This window comes from Nilaparvata lugens, chromosome 3, assembly GCF_014356525.2.
Source record: "Nilaparvata lugens isolate BPH chromosome 3, ASM1435652v1, whole genome shotgun sequence".
Classification (NCBI taxonomy): Eukaryota; Metazoa; Arthropoda; class Insecta; order Hemiptera; family Delphacidae; genus Nilaparvata; species Nilaparvata lugens.
The window spans coordinates 54,707,534-54,730,636 of record NC_052506.1 but is presented as its reverse complement, the minus strand read 5'-3'; the positions used below and the strand labels follow the sequence as shown (position 1 = coordinate 54,730,636).

Here is a 23,103-nt window from a genome sequence, read left to right as displayed (position 1 = left end):
TGTGCATTTTTTGATTTTTTAAAAAATTTAAATATATATTATTTATATAACTTATTGCTTTATTATCATTGTCACCAAACTTATCTCTATTTATTTTGCATTTATGTTTGCCTATTTATTGGTTCTACGATGTTTTTAAGCACTTGTCTTTAATACAAAGACACATGACTCAATGAATCGCGATCACATTCTTTCACTACCTTAGTAATATTTTCAGTTTCACGTCTTACAAGATGTATTATATTGTCGGTATGTATTATACATCACAACTCAAAGCTTTTCAAAAATATAGACTGATACATCACATCTCAAGTATAAAACTTACAGTTTTTCAAGTAATGTATTCCAATTGTATAAACTTCAAAATATTAATAAAGTATTTATTGTTATAGAACATTGTATGTAGTAAATATTTTTAATTTTATATAAAAAATGAGTGTGATAAGGATTGATTGTTGTATTTAAAACCTTATTAATCAACATAATAACTCTTATTATACCCTTAATTGTAGGTAAGCTGCATGGTTTATGCGTATTAAAGTTTTATTGTTTTATATAGCACAACAGTGTTATTGTAAAGTGTATAGATTAGAAATTAAAGCTGTTATTGTTGAGTTTTGTTAGTTATACATTTATTAGTGTTTGATGTATCTATTTATATAGAAATGACTGTTGGATTCTTTTAACTAATAAATAATATTAATTGATGTTTTCTAATGTTGAAAATCTTACTACTATGTATAATTTTTCATAGAATAATAAATTATTTACTCTGTTCAAAAACTCACCTTTTCATATTTTTATTTATGAATAATAACTATTATGAATTATTACTCATATAAATGTCAAAGACTAGAATATCTTTATGTCAAGATAAAAAAACATCAACGCCATTAATAAATTATTCTTACCACAATATGTGTATTATTCATTAGTACCTATTCATCATAATTTTTCTCTTTACTGTAATTCGTTTTTTTTTCAATCAAGCTCAAACAAAAAATTAGAATTGTCTTCCAGTTTAGAATTATTGATGATAACGTAATCTGCTTTGGCCGAGAACTATTTCTTGTTTATTATTAATACCGTACTGGAAAAAATAAAAGAATTGATTGAATGATATTTTTAATACATCGTGTAACTCAGCTTTAATTGATAACAAAGAAGACTATAGTAGATCTGTAGCTTCCTAAGCTTACTATTCGATCCGAAGACTAGCACTGCCATGATTGATTTCGAGCGTCTCTCATTTCATGTTACTGGATTCAAAATCCTTGTTACAATGCTAGTGTATTGATATATGTTATTTAAAAATGTGTTCACTGTTGAAATCAATGTTTTTATAGTGTGAATTTATAGTGTAATTAAAACAATGTGTTTTTATATTCCAAAACTAATGAGAGAAAAGTGTCGTTGTGTAGCCAAGACTTGCCAAACGGGAAAGAAGTTCAATGGCTAGTTACTTTATACATAATATTAGGCCAGTGACTGAAAGGCAATTCCTTTTTCCTAGTTTTGTGTATCACTTGAATCGGTTGGTATATATTTTTAAAATTTATGAAGTATAAAATGCATTGAATGATTCCATCTTGTTACATGGATTTTGTGTAAAAGTAATGGGTGGGGTGAGAAGTTATTGAACTTTGACAAATACATTTAATCTGGTTTCAATTTTATTGCATTCAAGTAATTTTAAATTCTTTATTAGTAAGATAAAATAACTGGAAAATATTTTTTCGTTTCTCAGGCTAACGATGAATATTGATTTCTGTACTTTAGTTACGTCTGTAACCCCAAAATTTGGTTCGGTTTACGGAAGCAAATAACAATAGTTTTGTCAAGAGGTAATGTCTTGTATAGTTGTATAACAGTAGTTAATTTTTAATTGGAAAACATCTATATAATTAATTGTAAATTTAATTTGGTCTTTTTGGTTTGATTTATAGAAAACAACCAACCACTAACCTTCAAGAGCTAAGGTTAGAACCACTGTATTATTATTGTAAGTGATTTTTCAAAAGTATCAGCCTATAGTGTTTATATGAGCTTCTTTGATGAAAGTAATTGATCTAATTATATGTATAATTCAGATACACTGTTATTTTATTGACATAGAATAATGCTCTGATCTGATGTCTAACCTATAAAATTATCTTTTTAGATATTTAGATCAGTGGTGCCGCTTATTTCTTTGTCCAATTAAAAATAAGTCAACTAATATGTTGAAAAGGCTTTTCAAATAGACTCGAAAGAAGCGGTTTCATTAATCAAGTTCTTACTGAGATTCAAGTTTTTTTAATGTTTGAGTTGAATGGGTGATTTTGAAAACCTAGTCAAATTTACTTGAATTATCCAAGTTATTATAACCTCAAAAGTATATACCGTACTGTAGGCTAATTATAAATTGAAAAATCTAATTTTAAATGTTTCTTCTTTTCAAACTTTTTGTCCATCATACTTGTATAATTAGTTGGTTTTATTCATTCTATATTGACATTGACTAAAAACCGTTTTTATCTTATTTTCCTATTTATATGTTAGATTTCACCTACAAGATTAAGTTTAATCCAAAAGTCGAGCATGTTCAATATATACAAAACTTGAAGAAGGGTTCACATTGGTAAAGTGGTTTCAAGTTTTTGTTCTTGTAAACTTGACTAATGTAAAGTCTTTTTTTGCCTATGTCGTACTTGACCACCATAGAGGAGCCACCAAGCAATATTCTAGAATCAAATAGAGCATGTCACACTACGTTTTGGAAACACAACAGGATTTTATGTATGGCAGCTTAATTATTAGGCTAGAAGTTATTTACAATAATGTTTGTTTAAATTATAGATTTAATAATAATATATAATAAATATCATTGTTTTATTGTTCAAAATATTAAGTATTTTTTAGTTGAATAAACCACAGCTTATTGTAACTTGTTGTGACTTCCTACCTCAACGCCGTATTCTATTCTGTATAGGCTAGGTTTATCAATTTCCTCTTATTATGATGATGACAGTCATTTTCTTAATGATGAATAAAATTTCTTTAATACTATTATGATTCAACTTGTAATAAAATTGTAATTTGCAGGATAAAGTGAGAGGAGACAAGATGGTGGTGGACTCGGGGATGCGACACTTGAACAAGTTGCCTCCAACGGGAATGACCCCAAAGGAGTTGTCAGACAATGACGATCTGGCAACATCGCTTGTACTCGATCCCTATCTGGGAATAGTTACACATAAGATGAATATAAGGTTGGTTTGCTACTCGAGAATATAGCTAGATTAAAAAAATTGAACCAGCTTATTGAGTTCTTACTGATGACCAGAGCCTCTGGTCGTTGTCAGTTTGTGGGTTTGATCGACGATTACTCTTTAAATTGCAACATTTCATAGTCAGTACAATATAGTTCATGAGTGATTTCTCTAGCCGGGTTTAATCTGTTCCGGCCAAGATATTATTCTTGAGCCACTTGCGTGCTTCCAATGAACACGTTGAATTGTCGGTCCCTGCTGCCTAAAAACATTCGTCAAATCATGTTAGAGGCTCTGTAATTGATCATAGTGTAACCTGAAAACTGAATGTTGATTGACATTATTATTATTACAAGGTGTTATTACATGACAGTAATCAAATTTTATATTATTTTTAATCAGGTATCGCCCTTTAAAAGCCGACAAAGAAGAACTGAAAAAAATAATTGGAGATTTCGTTAAAACGCAAGATTATGGGAAAACGTATTCAAAGTTGTTGGCGGGAGACTGGATGCCCAGGAGTCCCACTCATCTTAGAAATAAGCTTCAACAACATCGGCTTGAGGAGCATGTAAGTTATCTGTTCATTCATATTCAACTCACAACTTTTAAAGTTATTTCCTGATACAGTAGTATCAATTGATTGACTATTAACTTATCTCATTACATGATGTCTTTGATTCTTTGTAATATGAAAGCTAGCCTATATTTTGGATATCACAGTCAGATCAATGATTATATCTTTGATCAAATTGTTGATTGATTTTAATTATTTATTTAAGGCTCGTATGCTCAATAGCAGTTGAAACCCAATTGAATGAAGCTGTTGTAGCAAGTAGTATTTATTATGTGTTCCAATTTGGTTGGCTGATTGAGGACTTAATTGTTAAGCATTCGGGCGTGAATCTAATGTGTTGGTAACACAGGTTAGATTGTGATCATGGTTCAAACACTTCTTTGTTGTGCTGTGTGTGGAGGGAGTTATCTAAGCTCCGTTGAATACGGTATTAAGTGTTTTTTTTGTATTGTATCCAATCAAATAAAGTAAATAAAAATGAACCATTATTATTTAGATGTAATCATTTATAGTGAGATTAATGATTTACTGCCTGCATTCCTTATAAATATGATCAGTGCTTCCCATTCGACTAGTGATAATTGATGACTAATGCTGTGCCCACCAAGTTACGGTATTTCGGATCTCATTTAGATCTGTATTATAAAGTGTGGTAGAGTGTTTTTTTTACATTCATTTATTAATGTTTGAAGATTTTTATTGCCCATTTATATTTTTTTGTCTTTAATTTTTGCAGATTTATCGATATTTGAGGGTGTTTGACAAGGACTCGGGGTTTGTTATAGAGCCGTGTTACAGATATTCACTGGAGGGTCAGCAGGGAGCCAAAATTTCTGCCACTAAGAAATGGTAGGAAATCTTTCACATTATTTAACAAAACAGATCAACTTTGCATTGTTCAATTTCCTGACACACATTCCACTTTCAAGGACACTTATCTGATTTAGTCGTATTTTGAATCTCGAAGTTCTGTTCACACGGGAGACAAAGAATTTTGAATAATAATTCTTTCTTCCAATTCATAATATTCAATACGCAGGATGATTGTTCAAAATGAAACGAAATGTTTCTAAGTTGGTTATATTTTAATAAAATTAGATTATTGAAAAAGTGCCAAAAATTTGTAGGCATCTTAAAATGAGATATTTGGTTAATTATATTAAAGCCTCATGAAACTGATAAAGAATATAACTCAGGTACTTTAAGCCGTGTCCACACTGAACAAATGTTCGACATACATGCTCTGCAAACATATATGTTGAGGTGTTCAGTGACAAACATTTTAAAAAGTTTGGACAATCTTTGTTTGTCAAAAAAATTACTGTTTTTCCAAACATTTTCAGAGTTGACAGCTGTACAACATAAAAACTGTTCTCCTCACTTACAAATATTTTGTTTGGTGACGCGTCCACACTGACCACGGGCAAACATTGTTTGTCAAACATAATAAAATTTGCCCAAACTGTTTCAACAAACATGTTTGTCGAACATTTGTTCAGTGTGGACACGGCTTAAATAAGGAACAAGAAACAAAATTATTATGGTTAAGTCTATACAAAGTATCGAATGAATGAATTATTGATGGGTTACATAATTGTTTCCAAACAATAATTTAAGCAGGTTTTCCAAAATCGAAATACCCAATAAATTTTGTCATTTCAGGTTTAAAAACGAAAAAATCTCCTCACTGGTCGGCTGCATAGCAGAACTAACGGAAGAGGAAGAGGCTCAGCTACTGCATCCGGGTAAAAATGACTTTTCAGTCATGTTCAGTTGTCGCAAAAACTGTGCTCAGCTTTGGCTCGGACCAGCTGCTTTCATCAATCACGATTGTCGAGCTAACTGCAAGGTGAATATTCTATGGATAGCATTGGTCTCATGACGATATTACAATATTGTGATTGATGCTTGTAAAATTCTTTCACCAATCATTTGCTATCACAATTTCTGAAAAACCACTAGAAATATACCCACTAGAAATCTTTTCCAATGTGTTTCTGCTTTGAGGATGTGTTTCAAGATTTTGAAACCATGTAGCCTGGAAGCCCCTGATTATATTCCTACAACCTTTTCAAACTTGGATTCAATGAATAAAATGAATTAATATTAATCATACAAACTTAATATATTACTTGCTGTATATATTAAAACTAGGCTCTAGATCTCCAAAACATTATCTTTTAAATTCTGTAGTGGAGCAAGGAATGCATAAAACGTGCATCTCATTTCACAAAATTGTGTAAGACTCTACTCACACAACCATGATTCAAACAACCGGTTGTTCGGAAACAACTTGAAACTCTAGGTCCATTCATCTCTCATTATTAATCCGCCTCATTACCCACGCACAAGCTTAGAGCATGTGGGCATCACCTTTAGAAAAAAAAATATTATGACTCCAGTCGCAAGTACCAGTTTTCCAGACCTTTCAACTTGACATATTTAAAATTGTGTAATTAAAGGCTTATTTAAATAAAAATACTTGTTAATGTCATAAAATGAGAAATTTTACCACTTTTTCAACTTATTTGAACGTGTTCTCGTTTATCTTTACGCTATTTCACTTTTTGAACATCTAATAATACTGGAGTCTCACGTGAGACTTGAGTATCCTATACGTTCAAAGAGTGAGGTTAGGGTTTGAAGTGAAAAAGATAAATATGAACTAGAAAACGTTGAAGTTTGTTGAAAAAGTGGTAAAATTTCTCATTTTGTCATTGAAAAATTTTGATTCAGATAAGAATTTAGTTACACTATTTAAAATGTCACGTTGACAAACGTTGTACGAGTATGAAAAACTCGTACTTGCGACTGGAGTCGTATGCTTTGAGTCGCGGTAGTGTGATTAGTGCCTTAAGTTCAAGAAACTCACTCACTTGACATCACTAACCTAAATCTAAATAACGTCTAGAGATGTTGGACCTGCTAGGGCTATTATGTTGGGCCAGGGTTCTGTTCTGATTTAGGCAGTTTGGCTAGTGTATCTGATAATATTACATTTTTAAGATTTTTTCATTTATTGAACAAAACACTATAATCATAATATGATTATGACCATGGAGGAAAAACTAGGCTGAGCCTGTACCATTTTTTCAAAATTTTGATAAAAAGTCATGTTGTCTCAAGAGGAGTTCAGAATTACGCGAAAGATACGCCCAAGATAGTCGGTTTTCCTAGCGTTCCCCAGCATTCTTTCTGGGGGTTCTCAGATTTTTCAAGAACCAATTGGCAAAATATGTTCAATATTATTCTGTATTTTACTATTTGACAGAGGAAGCAAGCTTAAATGCAGAATGCAGGCGAGCGAAGCGAGTCTGCTGTTCTCATCTCTGGATGATTCAGCCGGGGGGTCCAGGGGGCGGAGCCCCCTTGCTAGACGGATAAGGCAAGCCTACCGGCTAGTAAATAATAATGCTACTATTCAACTTTTAGATACATATAATTATATTGTATCAGTAATAATTAAAATATCAGCTAATGGTTCTAAGAGCAGTCCAAGGTAATTGGTGATCATGCGCTATGACATCAAATAACACATTTTTTCCAAGGTCTCAGAGATTCATGAAGTATTGGTTTCTAATACCCTGCTTCATCCTTCTTAATTCAAAATCTCTGTTTCTTCATTTCTGACACACGGGGTGGGTGAAAAGTCCGAGAACGGCTTAATATCTCATACACAAAGGGAATTTGATGGTGGGTGCGATTGGGGATCCTACTAAAATTGAAAATACTACTTTACTGTGACTTCAAAAATCTGGTCCGCCATCTTGGATCCGCCATTTTGAATGCAACTTTATTTTTTTAACTAGGAAGGTGGTCAATAGGAAGGTTTCGATACGAAATTTCAAGAAAAAATGATTGGCGAAAACGGCATATCGATATCTCAATATCTTAATAGGTCATGCGATACATGAATTCGATACGAAATTTCAAGAAAAAATGAATGGTGGAAACCGCACATCGATATTTCAAACCGTTCAGAAGATATTCACATTATTAATCAATACTATTCAAAGCAGAAAGGAGAAAAAAAAGTATGAGAACGGCTTAGTATCTTATAAAAGATTGTGATTCCAAGGTGGGTGTGATTGGGGATTCCTCTCAAATTGAAAATACTACTTTACTATGACTTCAAAAATCTGGTCCGCCATCTTTGATCCGCCATATTGAATGTAACTTTATTTTTTAAAATTGGATAGTTGTCATGCATTACATGATTTCGATAGGAAATTTCAAGAAAAAATGAATGGTGAAAACCGCACATCGATTTCTCAAACCGTTCAGAAGATATTCACATTATTAATCAATCAATCAATATCACTTTTTTCTCTCCTTCCTGCTTTGAATAGTATTGATTAATAATGTGAATATCTTCTAAACGGTTTGAGATACCGATATGCGGTTTCCACCATTCATTTTTTCTTGAAATTTCGTATCGAAATCATGTATTACATGACCACCTTCCTATTTAAATAAAAAAAAGTTGTATTCAATATGGCGGATCCGAGATGGCGGACCAGATTTTTTAAGACATAGTTAAGTAGTATTTTCAATTTGAGTAGAATCCCCAATCACACCCACCGTCAAATAACCTCTGTGTATGAGATATTAAACCGTTCTCGGACTTTTCACCCACCCTATATATAATTGGGCTCAAATTTTTAGAAGTGGAAGTATAACCAACCTGTCTTTTGAAAATTTATCTATTCATAACATTTGAGAGTAGCGTAGTTAGGGCTTGGCCTGTTGCTCTCGTCCAGTAGGCTAATATCTAATATTTGTGATTTAATTGTATAAAAAAGAATCTCAAAAAAACTTCTCTACATAATTATGTAGGTCAATCATTGTTGAAAATAATATTATAATTTATGCAATAACAATGTGTGATGTGAGACCTGTTCTGTACCATCGAATTTTTCTATTTATGGGTCACTTACTATCAATCTTACAAAATTAGACAGCACCTACGGCTTGTTTTAAATCATACTCTATCAGTCAGTTTACTTGAGGGATTTCGTGACACTTCGTGAAGATGGAAACAGACCCAAATATTCTGATTCTAGGGTACCTCAGGCCCAAATATTCCGATTCTAGGGTACCTCAGGATATCCGAACCACTTGATGCGCATTTGGGGGTCGCGACTGGGCCGCGTAATGACCGATTCAAAATGGCGGATCCAGCATTAATTAAAACGGTCATAGAATGGTCACCATCCATGATAGAGACCTCTAGTAAACGCGAATCGAATCTCGGAAAAATTGTAAATTTTCAAGAATTCGCTTGAAATTCTATTGATATTGAGGTATCAGATCAATTCCGCCATCTGGTAGTTTCAAATCAATTATACAACAATATTTGAGAGTCTTCTCATTTAAGATATAACTAGAATAAAACTTTGAATCTGATTTTTTGTGGACTCGATTTTATAGTTCAGTTTTAATTATAGTTAATTTGTCTCAGCGGCTAGAATAACATCATAAAAATATCATAACTCCAGAACAAAAGGTGATAAAAGCTTGAAACAAACGGTCATAGATCATAAATTCCATTTCAAAGAAGTTTTGTTTGGCACTTTATATCCAAAAATTGTCATTGAAAGTAGTTATTCAGAAAAAACTATCGTGAAAAATTGAATGTTTTTGAAAAAAGGCATTTTTGTAGGTTAAAATCATGTTTTAGGTGGAAATGTGTAATAACAAACTTGGTAGAATAGTTCATTGTGATTCGATTCGCGTTTACTAGAGGTCTCTATCATGGATGGTAACCATTCTATGACCGTTTTAATTAATGCTGGATCCGCCATTTTGAATTGGCCATTACGCGGCCCAGTCGCGACCCCCAAATGCGCATCAAGAGGTTCGGATATCCTGAGGTACCCTAGAATCAGAATATTTGGGTCTGTTTCCATTTTCACGAGGTGCCCACGAAACCCTGTTTTTAAGCCATAAGAAGCCGGACTGTATAGCCCACATCAGAGAATCATACTAGTCTGGTCTGGTAGAGCTATCTCCAGTTATTATCTGGCTCAGTGGTGAAACGGTTTAACCTCCTGAAGATAGAATCTGAGCTGTAAGAAGTTTTATGTGTGGAGGGATCAGATAAGGAGTATCTGTTAGCTGTAATATACCTGTTAGCTTAAATCTACACAAAATTTTTGCTGTCAATTCGATTTGGTTCCCAATTTCGTTGCACCGTTTCAGCTTTGTTGTTGATTTTGCAGTTTGTTGCAACTGGTCGTGATACAGCTTGCGTGAAAGCACTGAGAGATATTGAGTGCGGCGAAGAGATCACCTGCTTCTATGGCGAGGACTTCTTTGGTGAGGGCAACGAGTACTGTGAATGTGAAACATGCGAGAGGTCAGTTGAATATTCTTTCAACATTAACGGCTGTAAAACTCACACCTCAATCCCATTAAGCGTCATTAAATTTCAAATTCTCCTTAGTCTATTGTTAGTGACCGCTTTTGAATGAATATTTTATTAAAATAATAAAAATATGCAAAAATGCTTATGCAGATTCAAGTGAGACACGTACTTGCTTTCAAAACTTGTGCAAGGGATTGATTTTTATATATTTATAACTAGCCGACAGGCTCGCTTCGCTCGGCTTATCCTTCTAGGTAGGGGGCTTGGAACCCTGGACCCCCGACTGGATCTTGCAAAAGTAGGATTAGCAGGCTCGCTGAGCTTACTTCCTTTCGTCAAAAAGTCAGGAGACACTTTTAGGCTCGATTGAATCACCAGTTTTATTTGAAATATGTAGCGAGAAATTTCTTTTGGAAAAATTGCTATTTTTATCAGAATTAATAAAAATTTTGTTATTTCTTAATTACAGACTTGGTTATTAAGATATATTATGATAATTATTGTCATAATTTTTATATTATAATTTGCCTTGTGTAAAGTAGATAGATAGATAGAATGCTTTATTTTAACCTTTTAAAGCTGCTATATGATAAGCAATCACATCATCCATTTCCCATTTATCTAATTATCTTGGATGCAAATGAGAAAGATTTTCCTTAATGAACACCTGACGGAGTTTATCATATTGTTTATGAGGAAGAAACTCCAGAGAATGGATTGTCAATAACCCTAGAAAGGATATACATAATCTGGATTAAAGTTTTTTATTCCAACAGTATTCTGTTGTTATACCGTACCGGATGTTTCGTAAGTTCACAAAGTAAGAGTATGTGTTGAAGAAAATAATAAATGAATGTTATTTATACAGTAATATTCAATTGAAACTGAATTAACACTACAGAAATATTTTAAACTTGTGCAAAATACTTTCTACCATGCTCTATATCTTTTACACAGCTGTTATCATTCTTGTAACAACCTGTTTGCATGGATTTTTACTGCAGTTGAAGGTTTCAAATTCTCTTGCGATAGTTACTCTCAATCGCAGAACATCTAAGGGCCGTTTGGCAAAACGTTTATCTCCAATCATCGTCCAATCATAAAGGTCTAACGATGTAAGATTGTGGCATGGTGGTGCTTCATTCAGTTCACCTCTGTAAAGTGACTTATAAAACAGCCGGTATTATTAATATTAAATAGCTGTTTTTATTGGGTTTGTTTTTATCTAGGACTAGGATAAGCTAGATATCGAATACGGAAATGGTTAAATTATGTTGATATGACCACGCAGGAGCAAATTTATCACTTTTGCGGACGTTGAGCTCAAAGTTGGTGAAATAATTCTTATAATGGATTTGTTGAAGTTGTCTACATTGTCAATATCATTCATTTATTGGTGATAAATTCGATTCGGGAAGAATCAACAGGCATTCCCCTAAAATTGTTTCAATCCTCAATTCAAAATAAACAGTTTATAGGATATAAATAAAACTAGAGACCCCCTGAGTTGAATATCTCGCTCATGAACTGTTGTATTGATCTCTGAGATCCGCAACTTGTAATAATTAGACATATTTGTTGAGAATTATCATGGAAACAGCAAAATATATCTTTTACAAGTATGATATTACAGTAGTAGGTTTTATGGGAATCCTATTCCAATTGGAAACAAAACTTTTGTCGCCTCAAATTTTCTGCAGCTTGATTTTGAATCCAAATTAATTTTTCCAAATGGGAAGGTGGTCATGTGATACATGATTTCGATACAGAATTTCTAAGGAAAATTAATGGCGAAACCCGCACATCGATATCTCAAACCGTTTCAATGATCTCAACATTCGAAGGTACTAATAAATTATACAAAAATGAAATGAATGAGTACGGTACCTATACATTGAATATTCAAGTGTTAGTGAACACTATTAGAATAGTAGCTTCTACTAACATTTTAACATTTTGACGAAAAAATTGTTCATAGCAACTGCTATCACAATATGATGTAGTATTAATTACGTGTATGTTACAGACAGGCAGACAGACATTAACGGAAGCGAGTTAATATAGAACTTATAAATTATTCAGAACTTGTGTAATATTCAGCTGAAATCATGTGTCGACGCATAAAGTCTGTCTGACAACTGCCAAATAATAGCATCAGCTTCTCTAAATGAATTGAAAATTACAGAAATAGCATGCAAATAATTCCTGCTGACTGATAAATCAAAACAATTTTTTTCTTATGCACTTTCAATGTTATTTTTATGTCCTGAAAAGGGATGAAGGAGTGAGTCAATTTTGTTGTCCAATGAACTTGACCTCTAAAAAGGTTTAAAGAATTCGTGTTCAAAATTTGAAGCTAATTGATCAATTCTCTCTAAAGTTCTTTTCGAACATACAATCAGACAGAAAACGACTTTAGGCTCTAGTAAGTCAAAAGTGAGAACTTTGCTAATGCTCGTTCAAAATAATAGACTTATAAGTACCCAGATAGGGTACTCAGATTTCTATTTTTTATAAATATATTCAACAGTAGCCCTAATGAAAAAAAGACAGTTCAATTCAATTTATCTATTTTTACAAGAAAATATATTCATATTCAATAATAATTACAAACAAAAACAAATCAAGGAAATATATTTACCCACTTAGACTATTAATCCGTGTGTGGGGAAAGAATTCTTATCTAGATAAGCCTTGAGAAATAAAAAAAAATTAACAAATTCATTTCTTAATTAACTTATACATTTTTCTTTTTGTTAAACCTAAAAAATAAACTTTAATTGAACAATAATTTCAAATAAAATAAATTAAATCTATTACAACAATAGGTTGGTGCTATAAGGTCGAAAGAGTCTAAAGAGCGCTGCATCAAAATAGTTGAAAGCAAAAAACTAAAATATAAGCAAGAAGAGAGAAAAAAACGAAATAAGGAAAATTAAAGACTTATAAATAAAATGAAAAATGAGAATATGTTTAGAAGATGAAACCCAGGTGTATGGCGAATTCACAGTCTATAGGTTATTGACACAATTTAATAGATATTTGAATGAATGTAGTCAGCATCTAATGCAGGTTTTTGTTTTGATAGGAGAGGTACCGGTGCTTATGCTAAGGACAAACAATCTAAGACTGAAGAGACGGCGGTGGTGAACGGCTACAGGCTGCGTGAGACTGATAATCGAATAAACCGGACAAAACGCTGCGACAAGCCGCCGTCGGCTGCCAACAAGACGGACCGCCAACAAGATGGACCACCTCCACCGCGATTAGAGAGTCCACCACCTCCACCCTCCTCGCCACCGCCTGCACACACGCCACTCAGCATACGTGAGCTGCGGCAAAAGGGTATGACCAAGTACGACGCCGAAATACTCATTGCTCAGGGCTGCAAGTTCTCCGATCCCAACGGCAAGATGTCAACAGCCAGAGAACATCCTCCGTCGGAGAGTGAGACTGACACGAACCGCGCCCTGAGACTGAGGCCGCAGCGCCGCAAACGTGAGTCGACCAGTGACGAGTGTCCACCCTTACCTCCCGACCCTCCCTCCGTCACCAAACGCATGTCCCTGCGAAACCACAAACGCTTATCAGAACCTGTGATAGACTCATCAACTGTGATGCGCGAAAAAGTGAACAATAGCAACAGCGAGCTTGACAACCGATTAAATGTCAGAACTACAGTGGATGCGAAAGAATCTGCGGTCAGCGTTCGAGAAGCCAAAACAAAACGAACTGAATCGTCAAAAAAGGAAAACGACAACTTGTCGTCGTTTGCGTCGAGGTGTAGGCAAACAATATCTAGGAAAATTGAGTCTGAAGAGAGAAAGAGTGTTGTGCGTCATGCTAACGGTCGGTTCGCCAGTACGACCCGCAAGTCGTCAATCTGTGGTGTAAAAAACAACATTTCAACTAGTGATTTGATAGAGAATTCAATTGGGGAAGGTGTAGAGTGTTCGAAAGTGGAAAGTGAAAAGCCGGTGGGAAATAAAAAAGACGTGTACGAGTTTGACGATCAGGACGAGGGTGGGGAGAGTGAGCCGGTGACGTTGCGCCGTGCAGTGGCGACGCCGACGCCCCCGACGCCCAAGGCGCCACCGCTCAAGCTGACTCTGCGCATGAAGCGCAGTCCCGTGCTCGACGAGGTCATCGAGTCTGGCATCAGCTGGAGCGAGGACTCGTACGAGCCAGAGTACGAGGTGTTGCGAGTCGAGGGTGTCGACAACCACTTGGAGGAGGCCGGCGTCGGCGCACGGGTGCGACGCAAGAAGAAGCGCAAGAGCAGAGACCGCGAGAAGCGGCGTCACAAGGGGGAGGGCGATTACTCGTCGTCACCTAGCCCCCCCTTGGTGTCGCGGCCCCCCCTCAAGCGAGTCAAGCTGATATTCGGCGACGAGAGCCGCACCATCGACATTCCCTCGTTGACTGAAGCCACGTCGGTCACCTGATGATGGGCCCGCCCCCGGAGGCGACTGCCGCGTTCCCGCCTCCGCATCCGGGCACCGCAGTGTCGCCACTGTTTCTGCCAATCTGCCTAGTTTGCTGCTGCTGCTGCTGCTGCTGCTGTTGCTGCTCTCAAATGTACATTTCTATTGTCTACTGTGATTGGCACAGATTATTTATCACTGCTTCATCAGCAATAATTTACTGTTTATTGGTCAGCCATTGGGCCTGGCACACATCACAATCATTCTTATCTTTTATAACATATTACAAAACATCAATGAATTTGGACAACCTTTTTAAATACTGATCAAAAACTTTATCCTAAGCTGAGAGAATTACTCTATCTCATCCTATTCCTATTTTCGACCTGAAAAATAAATTTTTCCAAAATACAAAAAACCTTCCCATGTTTGTAACGCTAAATCTTATACGTTAAATAGGAAAAAACGCACATAGATTGACCTTCCAATACGTAAGGATTATTCCAATCTCAATTCAACAAAAAGTTATTATCACATACCCAAGTTTGTGTGTGCTTCATCCGGGCTCAATGTGATATTAAACGACCCAAACTGATAAAAACTGAATGTTTCAAAAAAATTAATTTTCTATTTATCTAATCCTTGATGTGATTGATCAATATTGTTTTTATTATTATTTAGTTACTACTACTATATTTTTTGTTGATCGTCAAGAAAATATCAATTCTAGTGGCCCTTGGAAACAATTTTGACTAATGCAGTTCATGCATTATTGAATTTTGTTTCTCTGGAATTTTCAGAGTAGGCTAGTTACATTCTTCGTATAGTTTGAAATAAATCTATTGCATTAAAGCAATATTGTTGCTATCGAAGCATCTAAATTCTCAATGAATTGATAGGCAGTAAAATGCTAACTCTGAAGCAGTAGATAATGTGTCCCCTTCGTAAAAATTACTTAGGTTGTAAATTTAGTGTAAAAAAGAATCAATCCTTCAATGTACACAATTCTGTTAACTTGATAAATTGAAAATCTTGCAGATAGTTTTTCTGTTATGTTTATATCTCGTTTATGAATTTTAAGAGATAGATCACCCAATCGCTATAAGCTAATTTGTTTTAAAAAAGTTTACTATTGCAGGCGATTGTAACATATAGTCAAGTCCACGTTCTTATGGCAGTTTGATTAGCATTGATTTTGCTGTCTTTGTTTATCATTCGACAAAGCAGTTAGCGCCTTCCTTTTCTACCTCTGCAACGTTTCCAAATCGTTTTTCAATTTTGTAGGAATATAATTAACAAAATGTTTAATCTCAATTATGAAAATTATTATAAAACCATTGAAACATGACTGTATTTCGTGGGCAAATATAATATTATCGAATATATCAAACAGAAATGAGCAGTTAATATTCAATCAGATATACCGTTATCAGCTATATTTTATACAAGAGGAAGGCATTAGCAAGGTAGAGAATTGGCAACGCTGTTCTCCTATCTTTCTCCACTGCCATTATAACGTCAACCTCACTATAGTGAGATAAACACTATAAAGTCTGTGGAAATGATAGGGACGCTGCAACATTTCGAGTTTCCACCGTCTTCTAGACGTACATAGCTGTCATTCATTTAGTCCGATATAAGTGAGTGAAATAATATTAATTTTTGAATCTTGATATTTTGAATGATCAATTCTAATTCTGTCTTGAATATATTCTTTTCATCAAGAAAATATATTTATTCTAATTTAATAATGCATTTCTTTAATAATTAAGATTGAAAATACTGGTTGTTAATTATATATCGTAGAGTACCGTGCAAACAATTTGGCATCATTGCTGAGGTAGAAAAGAATAGAGCTATGTGCTTTGTCTAATGACAGACAAGGACAGAAAATTAATTTTAATCAGGTACTAACTTTATATCGTTGATATCACGATAGAAATAAATTTGCTGTAATTAGTCTCGAATCTGTCTCGGTTCTATAATGTGAATTAAGTCTTTTTTGTCTCAACTCTTGACTGATGAAGTGCATTTTTCATGTCACTCATTTGAAGATTTGCAGTGTATGGTACTTTTGTACTTTTATTATTAGGAGTGATGCCCTATAATTTTGTTCAGTAACTTCCTTTGTCAATTTTTATTTTGGTGCAATAAGGATATTTTATTGGATCATAGATTATAATATCCAAAAATAGGTTGAAAATGGCACAATAATATTGTTATTTCTAATACTGTATTGATTATCGTAGATAGTTGATATAGTGAAGTAGAGGAAAATATTTTCAAATTATTTATCTGATCTTCGATATTATTTATACCATTGAATCATGAATATTGTATATTTCCTACACTTACTAAAATTAGTTTTCAATTACATTATGTGAATTTATTATATCAGTTTGAATTTAACTGATGGAATTTACATATTTGCAAATTTTAATCATTCGTTTAAACTATTTCATATACGGTACTATTAGTGTCAAAAAGTTGCCGGATTCTATCTCTGGGGACAGACTTTAACTCTTAACTAGGAATATTGTTCTCTGCAACATTTGATTCTGTAGTCGAGACCAATGTGCTGCGGCGCAAGTGTTGTGGTTTCCTACCACATTGATTACTCATCTCTTTACCTCTCTTCTAACTTATGAATAAAGATAGAAAGATTCTGATTTTGATCCAGGACCCCCAAATTCTACATGTTCAAGTTAGATTTCCGACAATAGCCAAAAATAAGGGAGTTTTGGTTACATATTACGAGGGTTATCTCTAAAGTAAAGACCGTTTAGTTGTAAAAAAATATGTTCAAACAAAGTGATACAGAATGAAATACACAACTTACATTAGTGCTCTACATAGTCACCATATGAATTGAGACATTTGTCATAGCGATTCACCAGCTTTAATATACCCTCGTCGTATTCTTCTGCCGCCAGTTCATTTAGCCATCGATTCACGGCATCTTTGAGTTCGTCATCACCCGCGAATTGCTTACCTCCCAAAAATTCTTTCAATTTGCCAAACAAATGGTAATCTAAAGGTGCCAAATCTGGACTGTATGGTGGGTGACTGAAAATTTCCCATCCAAATCTGTTCAGTAAATCGAGCGTCTTACCAGCCACATTTGGGCGAGCATTATCGTGCAACAGTATGATGCCGTCGGTTAGTTGTCCGCGGTGGCGATTCTGAATGGCACGCCGTAACTTGAAGAGTGTTTCACAGTAATATTCTGCATTTACAGTCGTTTTCACCATACACAGTAACCAACTGCCTATAAATTTCGACCGGTTTAACGTTTTGATGGTTTAAAAAACGTATCACTCCACGAATTTCACAATCAGCGGCAACATCAATTGTCTCATTCATTTCTAAACGCTATAACTGAAACGTAAATAAAGATAGAACAACGCGACAAATGGCAGACAACAATGCAGTGTGTATATTACGAGACTGGATTCAGCCGACACAGGTTAGCCAACCTCACGGCGAGAAATTTCCCAACGGTCTTTACTTTAGAGATAACCTCTCGTATATTTTATAGTGCTGAAGAACACTAGAGCTCTGTTGTAAGATAACGTCTACGATGTCATTGCACCCATTTCATTGTCATTCCATGCAGTTTGCGCCGACATGGAAACAACAGACGAAAAGTTGGAAAAATTGCTCTAACGTACCGGCACAGCTCTCCGTGTTATTATATTGCAAATTGCCAGATTGGAAACTAGGCTTTAACAATTGCCTGTCCATTATCAATACAGTTATAAATTGCCTTAACAATTGTAACTGAGAAATAAGTCCTCTGCTAATTAGTACTAAAAATGGAGGAAAAACTCTACTTGAAATCTCACCGCTTGTCTTTGATGATAAAAGGAAGCTCTTAAACTCTAGCAGTACTATTGATACGATATTATATTATGATATACTTCAACAATTACAAATCCATTTTTTTATTAGGTAAAAATAAATTTGTTTCATATTTATTGAGCTTTAAAGCGTAAAACCTACGCTAATATAGGATAGTTATAAAACTCATTACATCACATTTCAAAAATGAATAATTTTTTTTTTATTTGGTAAAACATACTCTTTATATGTCATTTTATGATGTGCAAATTTGTTTTGAGTACTTAGCTTGTAATTTTATTTATGTAAGTTATTACTGTGTTAATTTCAGTGTGCTACATGAAATTTATTGAAATAATTTCAAATGACTGTGGTTCGTAGCCCACCTAAAACTGTATCTTCATTCATCTTTTATTGTCATATATCTGTTTATTACCTTTACACAGTTCAGATTAACGTAGACACAAGAACCATGATTTCATTATTTATAAAATCGTCTGTAATGTCTAGTCAAATTTAGTTGAAAATGATGAATGCAATTTTATAATATTTCTACTTTGATCTACTTGAAGTAGATAGTGGTTCACATACAATATTTATTGTTTTTCTTGACCTGTATTTTACAATACCATTCCTATTGGTTTGGATTTCTTTGTATTTATTTTTAATAGTAATTTTTATTGCATTATCACTTTCGAATATGATTGTTTGTAACGTCCCATGAGCCATGACTATATCGTTGGCAGGCTCAAGCTGGTTTTACTCTATTACTCTTAAAATCATCCATTTAATTTCGAGAAGAGTGGTCATGAAATCATTGTTATTGATGAGATTACTGATCACCTACCATTTTTTCATATCTTAGCTGTGTTATTTTAAATCAAAGTGAAGAAAACTGAAAACATTTTCTAGTGTTATAGAATTTCTTAGGAATATATTACTATGTTTATGCTAATGTTGTGATTGAAGCCTATTGCACGTTTTTCTACTTACAAAAAGTATCTTGAAAATCAACCAATCCTTTGTTTCATTCAATTCAATTCCAAATGTTTACAAGGTTTAATAAGTTTTTTACTGAAATATATGAATTCTATGATGTCTACCGTTATTAAAACTTTCTTCATTCGACTAGATAGGATTAAGATGTTGAAAATTGTACGGAGCTTGCTCCATTCAATTAACAGTTTAAATTGTTTTGTTATTTAGAAAATACTCACTACCCTATTCTTGAGAAGATTTCTTGATCTTAATGCTTTTCTTCATTGAGTTAGTTTGTTCAAATTCTTGTTAGTTGAATTAAAAAATAATAGAATCTAAATATAAACGCACTTGATTCTAGTTTTACTGACTGAATCGTTTATTGTAAATACAGTATTCGATAAATATAAATATTGAGACATGGATAAAAATAATTCAACTAATGTATTGTTCCTATTATAGCATCAGTCATAAATTGTAATCAATTCTCTGATCGTACTCTTAGCATTCATTTAATAAAGATGATCTATAAGTTTTCTAAAAACTCCTTGTTTATTATTATTCAACCTATTCTAAAAACATTGTATAATTTTATGTTGTGAATATTTTCAATTATCTGGAGGGGGATATTCCAATTAGTCTGAAATTACATTGAAGTTGATAATTATGTAGATAAATTAATTATTAGACTATTATCGTATTGTAGTACTGTATATTCGTGAATTGTTATTGTCTTGATCTGTAAGAAACGTTTTTATTTATTTTAATATATGAATATTAAAATTGTTTGGTCTAATTTGTTTTCATCACCAATTACTACTGAATTTCAAAATAATATCTACATGTCTTCCATTGCTTAGTAGTTCAGTCACTATTGTAGCCTATATAGTCTACATTGCAATTTATATTGTAGTTCTGATTTTTTAATTTATTGTTTGGATACATAAGAGAAGTCCAGAACCATTTTTTTAGCAAAATTTCCTTGTGCGAAATACAGAATGGCACAAAAACCTCGTATTTTCCATTCATTTCCCATTTCCAGCTATTTCCTCCAAATCCTGTAATCGGACAGAAAAATTTGCTCTCGCCTTTTTTTAGATTATGAAATTCCCAATAAAATGAGATCATTCGGAACTCTAATTTCAATGAGTAGGTACTTACTTAGTTGAATTTTTTCAAAAATGAGTTACATTTTAAGAGAAAATCAATTTCGATCAACAATATCTTCCGTTTGTTACCATTCAAATCTTCAAATGTATAATTCAAAATCGCTCTTGGCGTAATTTTGTGCTCTACAATATGTGACCAGGTAGAGCGCTCTATCTCATTCTCATATAGATAGATTTCCAGTTACACCTGTCAACAATGCTCCTTGTATTTTGAAAAACACCAAATTTCTAGCTTCAATCATCATTACCAACTCCACTGTCATCACATAAGATCATGATCTATGAGAATCACCCGTTAGATGCACTTAATTTAGTGGTGAGGCACGCATAAGGATACCTCAAGGATCAACATTTCAAACACTAATAACTTATTGACCGAAGCGAAGCTGAGGTCTTAGTTTCGACTCTATCGGCTTTTGTTTGTTTGTTTGTACCGCAGTTACAGTCGCAGTTATTGTCCGATATAAATGAAATTTGGTATGCAAGTTCTTTGAAACAAGGTGCAGAAACGTATGTGTAACGATTTTTGATAAGACCTCCGGTTTTTTTGTAATTTGAGAAACCGCAAACCAACTTCCATCGTGAATGTACTTTTTGTATCTAGCGTCTTTGAAGATACAGCAATTCAAATTCCTACTTTTTCGCATTGAGTTTTAACAAGGTCTATAAATACAGGTCATGACACCACAAAGTAGAAGGAATTAAATGTACTTTCTTCTCTGTGATGACACTCATGTTACTTATGGAGCGGCAATTTATGGGGTCTTTATGGCGGTACATTTAAAAATCCAATCTAATTCAATTTGCTTATTAACAAAATTGTGCATTTTAGAAACAATATTCTAGTTCAGATAATATGTGAATTCAGGTTTTCAATTTTTTAATAATGAAATTTTAATAATAAATGCTTCAATTATCCATTTATTTATTATTAAAAATTGTTCTTATTCTTGTAACTCAAGAATTATTATTTAAAAGGCATTGGGACAAGACAGAAATATGCAAGGCCAATTTCAAAAAGAGTTTCAAGTTCCCGATCAATTAAATCTAAAAATCAACAATTCAGTTCCTAGTTGGGAATCAAAATATTTTTTATATTCTGTCAGAACAATTTATTTTACAATTCAAAGCCAAGCAGTAACACTCGATCAATATTACAAAAAATCTGGTGTGGCGCACTCACACAACTTTCCTTGCCGTTATGAAAATTGATCACCTGACGCTAGTGTTCTCGCGCATATCAAGTCTACTTATAGACAAAGATCCAAGCCAGCTGGTGACAGGACAATAACGTTGGAGACATACGAGGTCTGCTATCTCTTCATAGTGAATCATTTAATAGAATCAACAGTTTGCAATAATTGGATAATCACATTTTCTCGAATTTCGAGCTTATTTTTAATTTTAGGTGAAAATGTTACTGAACATTAATTGTAGAGATTCTCATGCTTAATCTTTTCCACTCGAAATTTTTTGTTTAAATTGTATCTGAAGCCTGATAATTGAGAATCTAAAATCAAACTTTGCATAGATGGGGTGGAGCTCCTGAAATTTTTACAGATATGGGACTTGTGGCAGTTGATAGAGCTTATCGATGACTATTCCAGGTATAACTTTAATCATAATCGTTGGAGCCGTTTTCGAGAAAATCGCAAAAACCCCTGTTTTTGACAACATTTTCGCCATTTTAGCCGCCATCTTGAATCGCATTTGATCGAAATTGTTCGTGTCGGATCCTTATAGTGTAAGGACCTTAAGTTCCAAATTTCAAGTCATTCCAATAATTGGGAGATGAGATATCGTGTACACAGACGCACATTCAGTTCTTATCGGGCAGCCGATGAAGTCTGATCGGAGTTTATCGCTGTCGAAAAACAACTTCTAAGCTGCGTGTCTCAGCGTATCGGCCGATTAGCAGTGAAAAATCATAGTGAATTTAATTCGTAGCAGTAATTTTAGTGGAATTTAGTAATCAGTAGAACTTCTACTTAGTAGAAATTAGTAATCAGCAACATGGTGAAGTGTAACAAATGTACAAAGGACATTGCACTGACAAAAGACGGGAGCAGCACGTGTGTGAGCTGCCAGGCACAATTTCATAACTCATGTGTCAGTGAATGTGTTACACGTGGTTCACAAAAATCTTGGAAATGTGTAGTGTTGCAGTGAGCAGACAGACACCATAGTTAAACCAACGATCGACTACGAGCGGGTTAATGAAATAATTGTGAAAGCGATTGCTGCCTTAAAAGAGGATATGAGTAGATGAATTTCAAGATTTCAGACTGACTTTTTTGCTCGAAATCCCCTCCCCCCTCTCCCCCCTCGTCCATCCCGCCTCCCCTTCCAACCGCCCGCAGGGTGGGGGGTGTTCTAAAAATAGATTCCCCCCTCTCTCTCACTCTCTCTCCCTCTCCCTCTCCCTCTCCTTCTCCCTCTCCCTCTCTCTCTTATCTTATCTTATCTAATCTAATCTTATCTTATCTTATCTAATCTA

At 34.1% G+C, this 23,103-nt stretch overlaps 2 protein-coding genes across 2 annotated transcripts; one reads left to right on the top strand and one right to left on the bottom strand.

Moving 5' to 3' along the window:
• Window positions 1–1,094: 1,094 nt before the first annotated feature.
• LOC111058049 (histone-lysine N-methyltransferase set9) lies at window positions 1,095–19,981 on the top strand. The gene is made up of 7 exons (XM_022345548.2): window positions 1,095–1,534; window positions 3,085–3,251; window positions 3,654–3,822; window positions 4,565–4,677; window positions 5,491–5,677; window positions 10,050–10,186; window positions 13,284–19,981. The coding sequence occupies exons 2-7, from the start codon at window positions 3,106–3,108 to the stop codon at window positions 14,638–14,640; spliced, it is 2,109 nt and encodes a 702-aa protein (XP_022201240.2). The 5' UTR covers window positions 1,095–1,534; window positions 3,085–3,105; the 3' UTR covers window positions 14,641–19,981.
• On the bottom strand, window positions 17,427–20,355 carry LOC120350494 (histone-lysine N-methyltransferase SETMAR-like). Its single transcript, XM_039424059.1, has one exon. The coding sequence runs from the start codon at window positions 17,868–17,870 to the stop codon at window positions 17,460–17,462; it is 411 nt and encodes a 136-aa protein (XP_039279993.1). The 5' UTR covers window positions 17,871–20,355; the 3' UTR covers window positions 17,427–17,459.
• Between the last annotated feature and the right edge of the window lie 2,748 nt (window positions 20,356–23,103).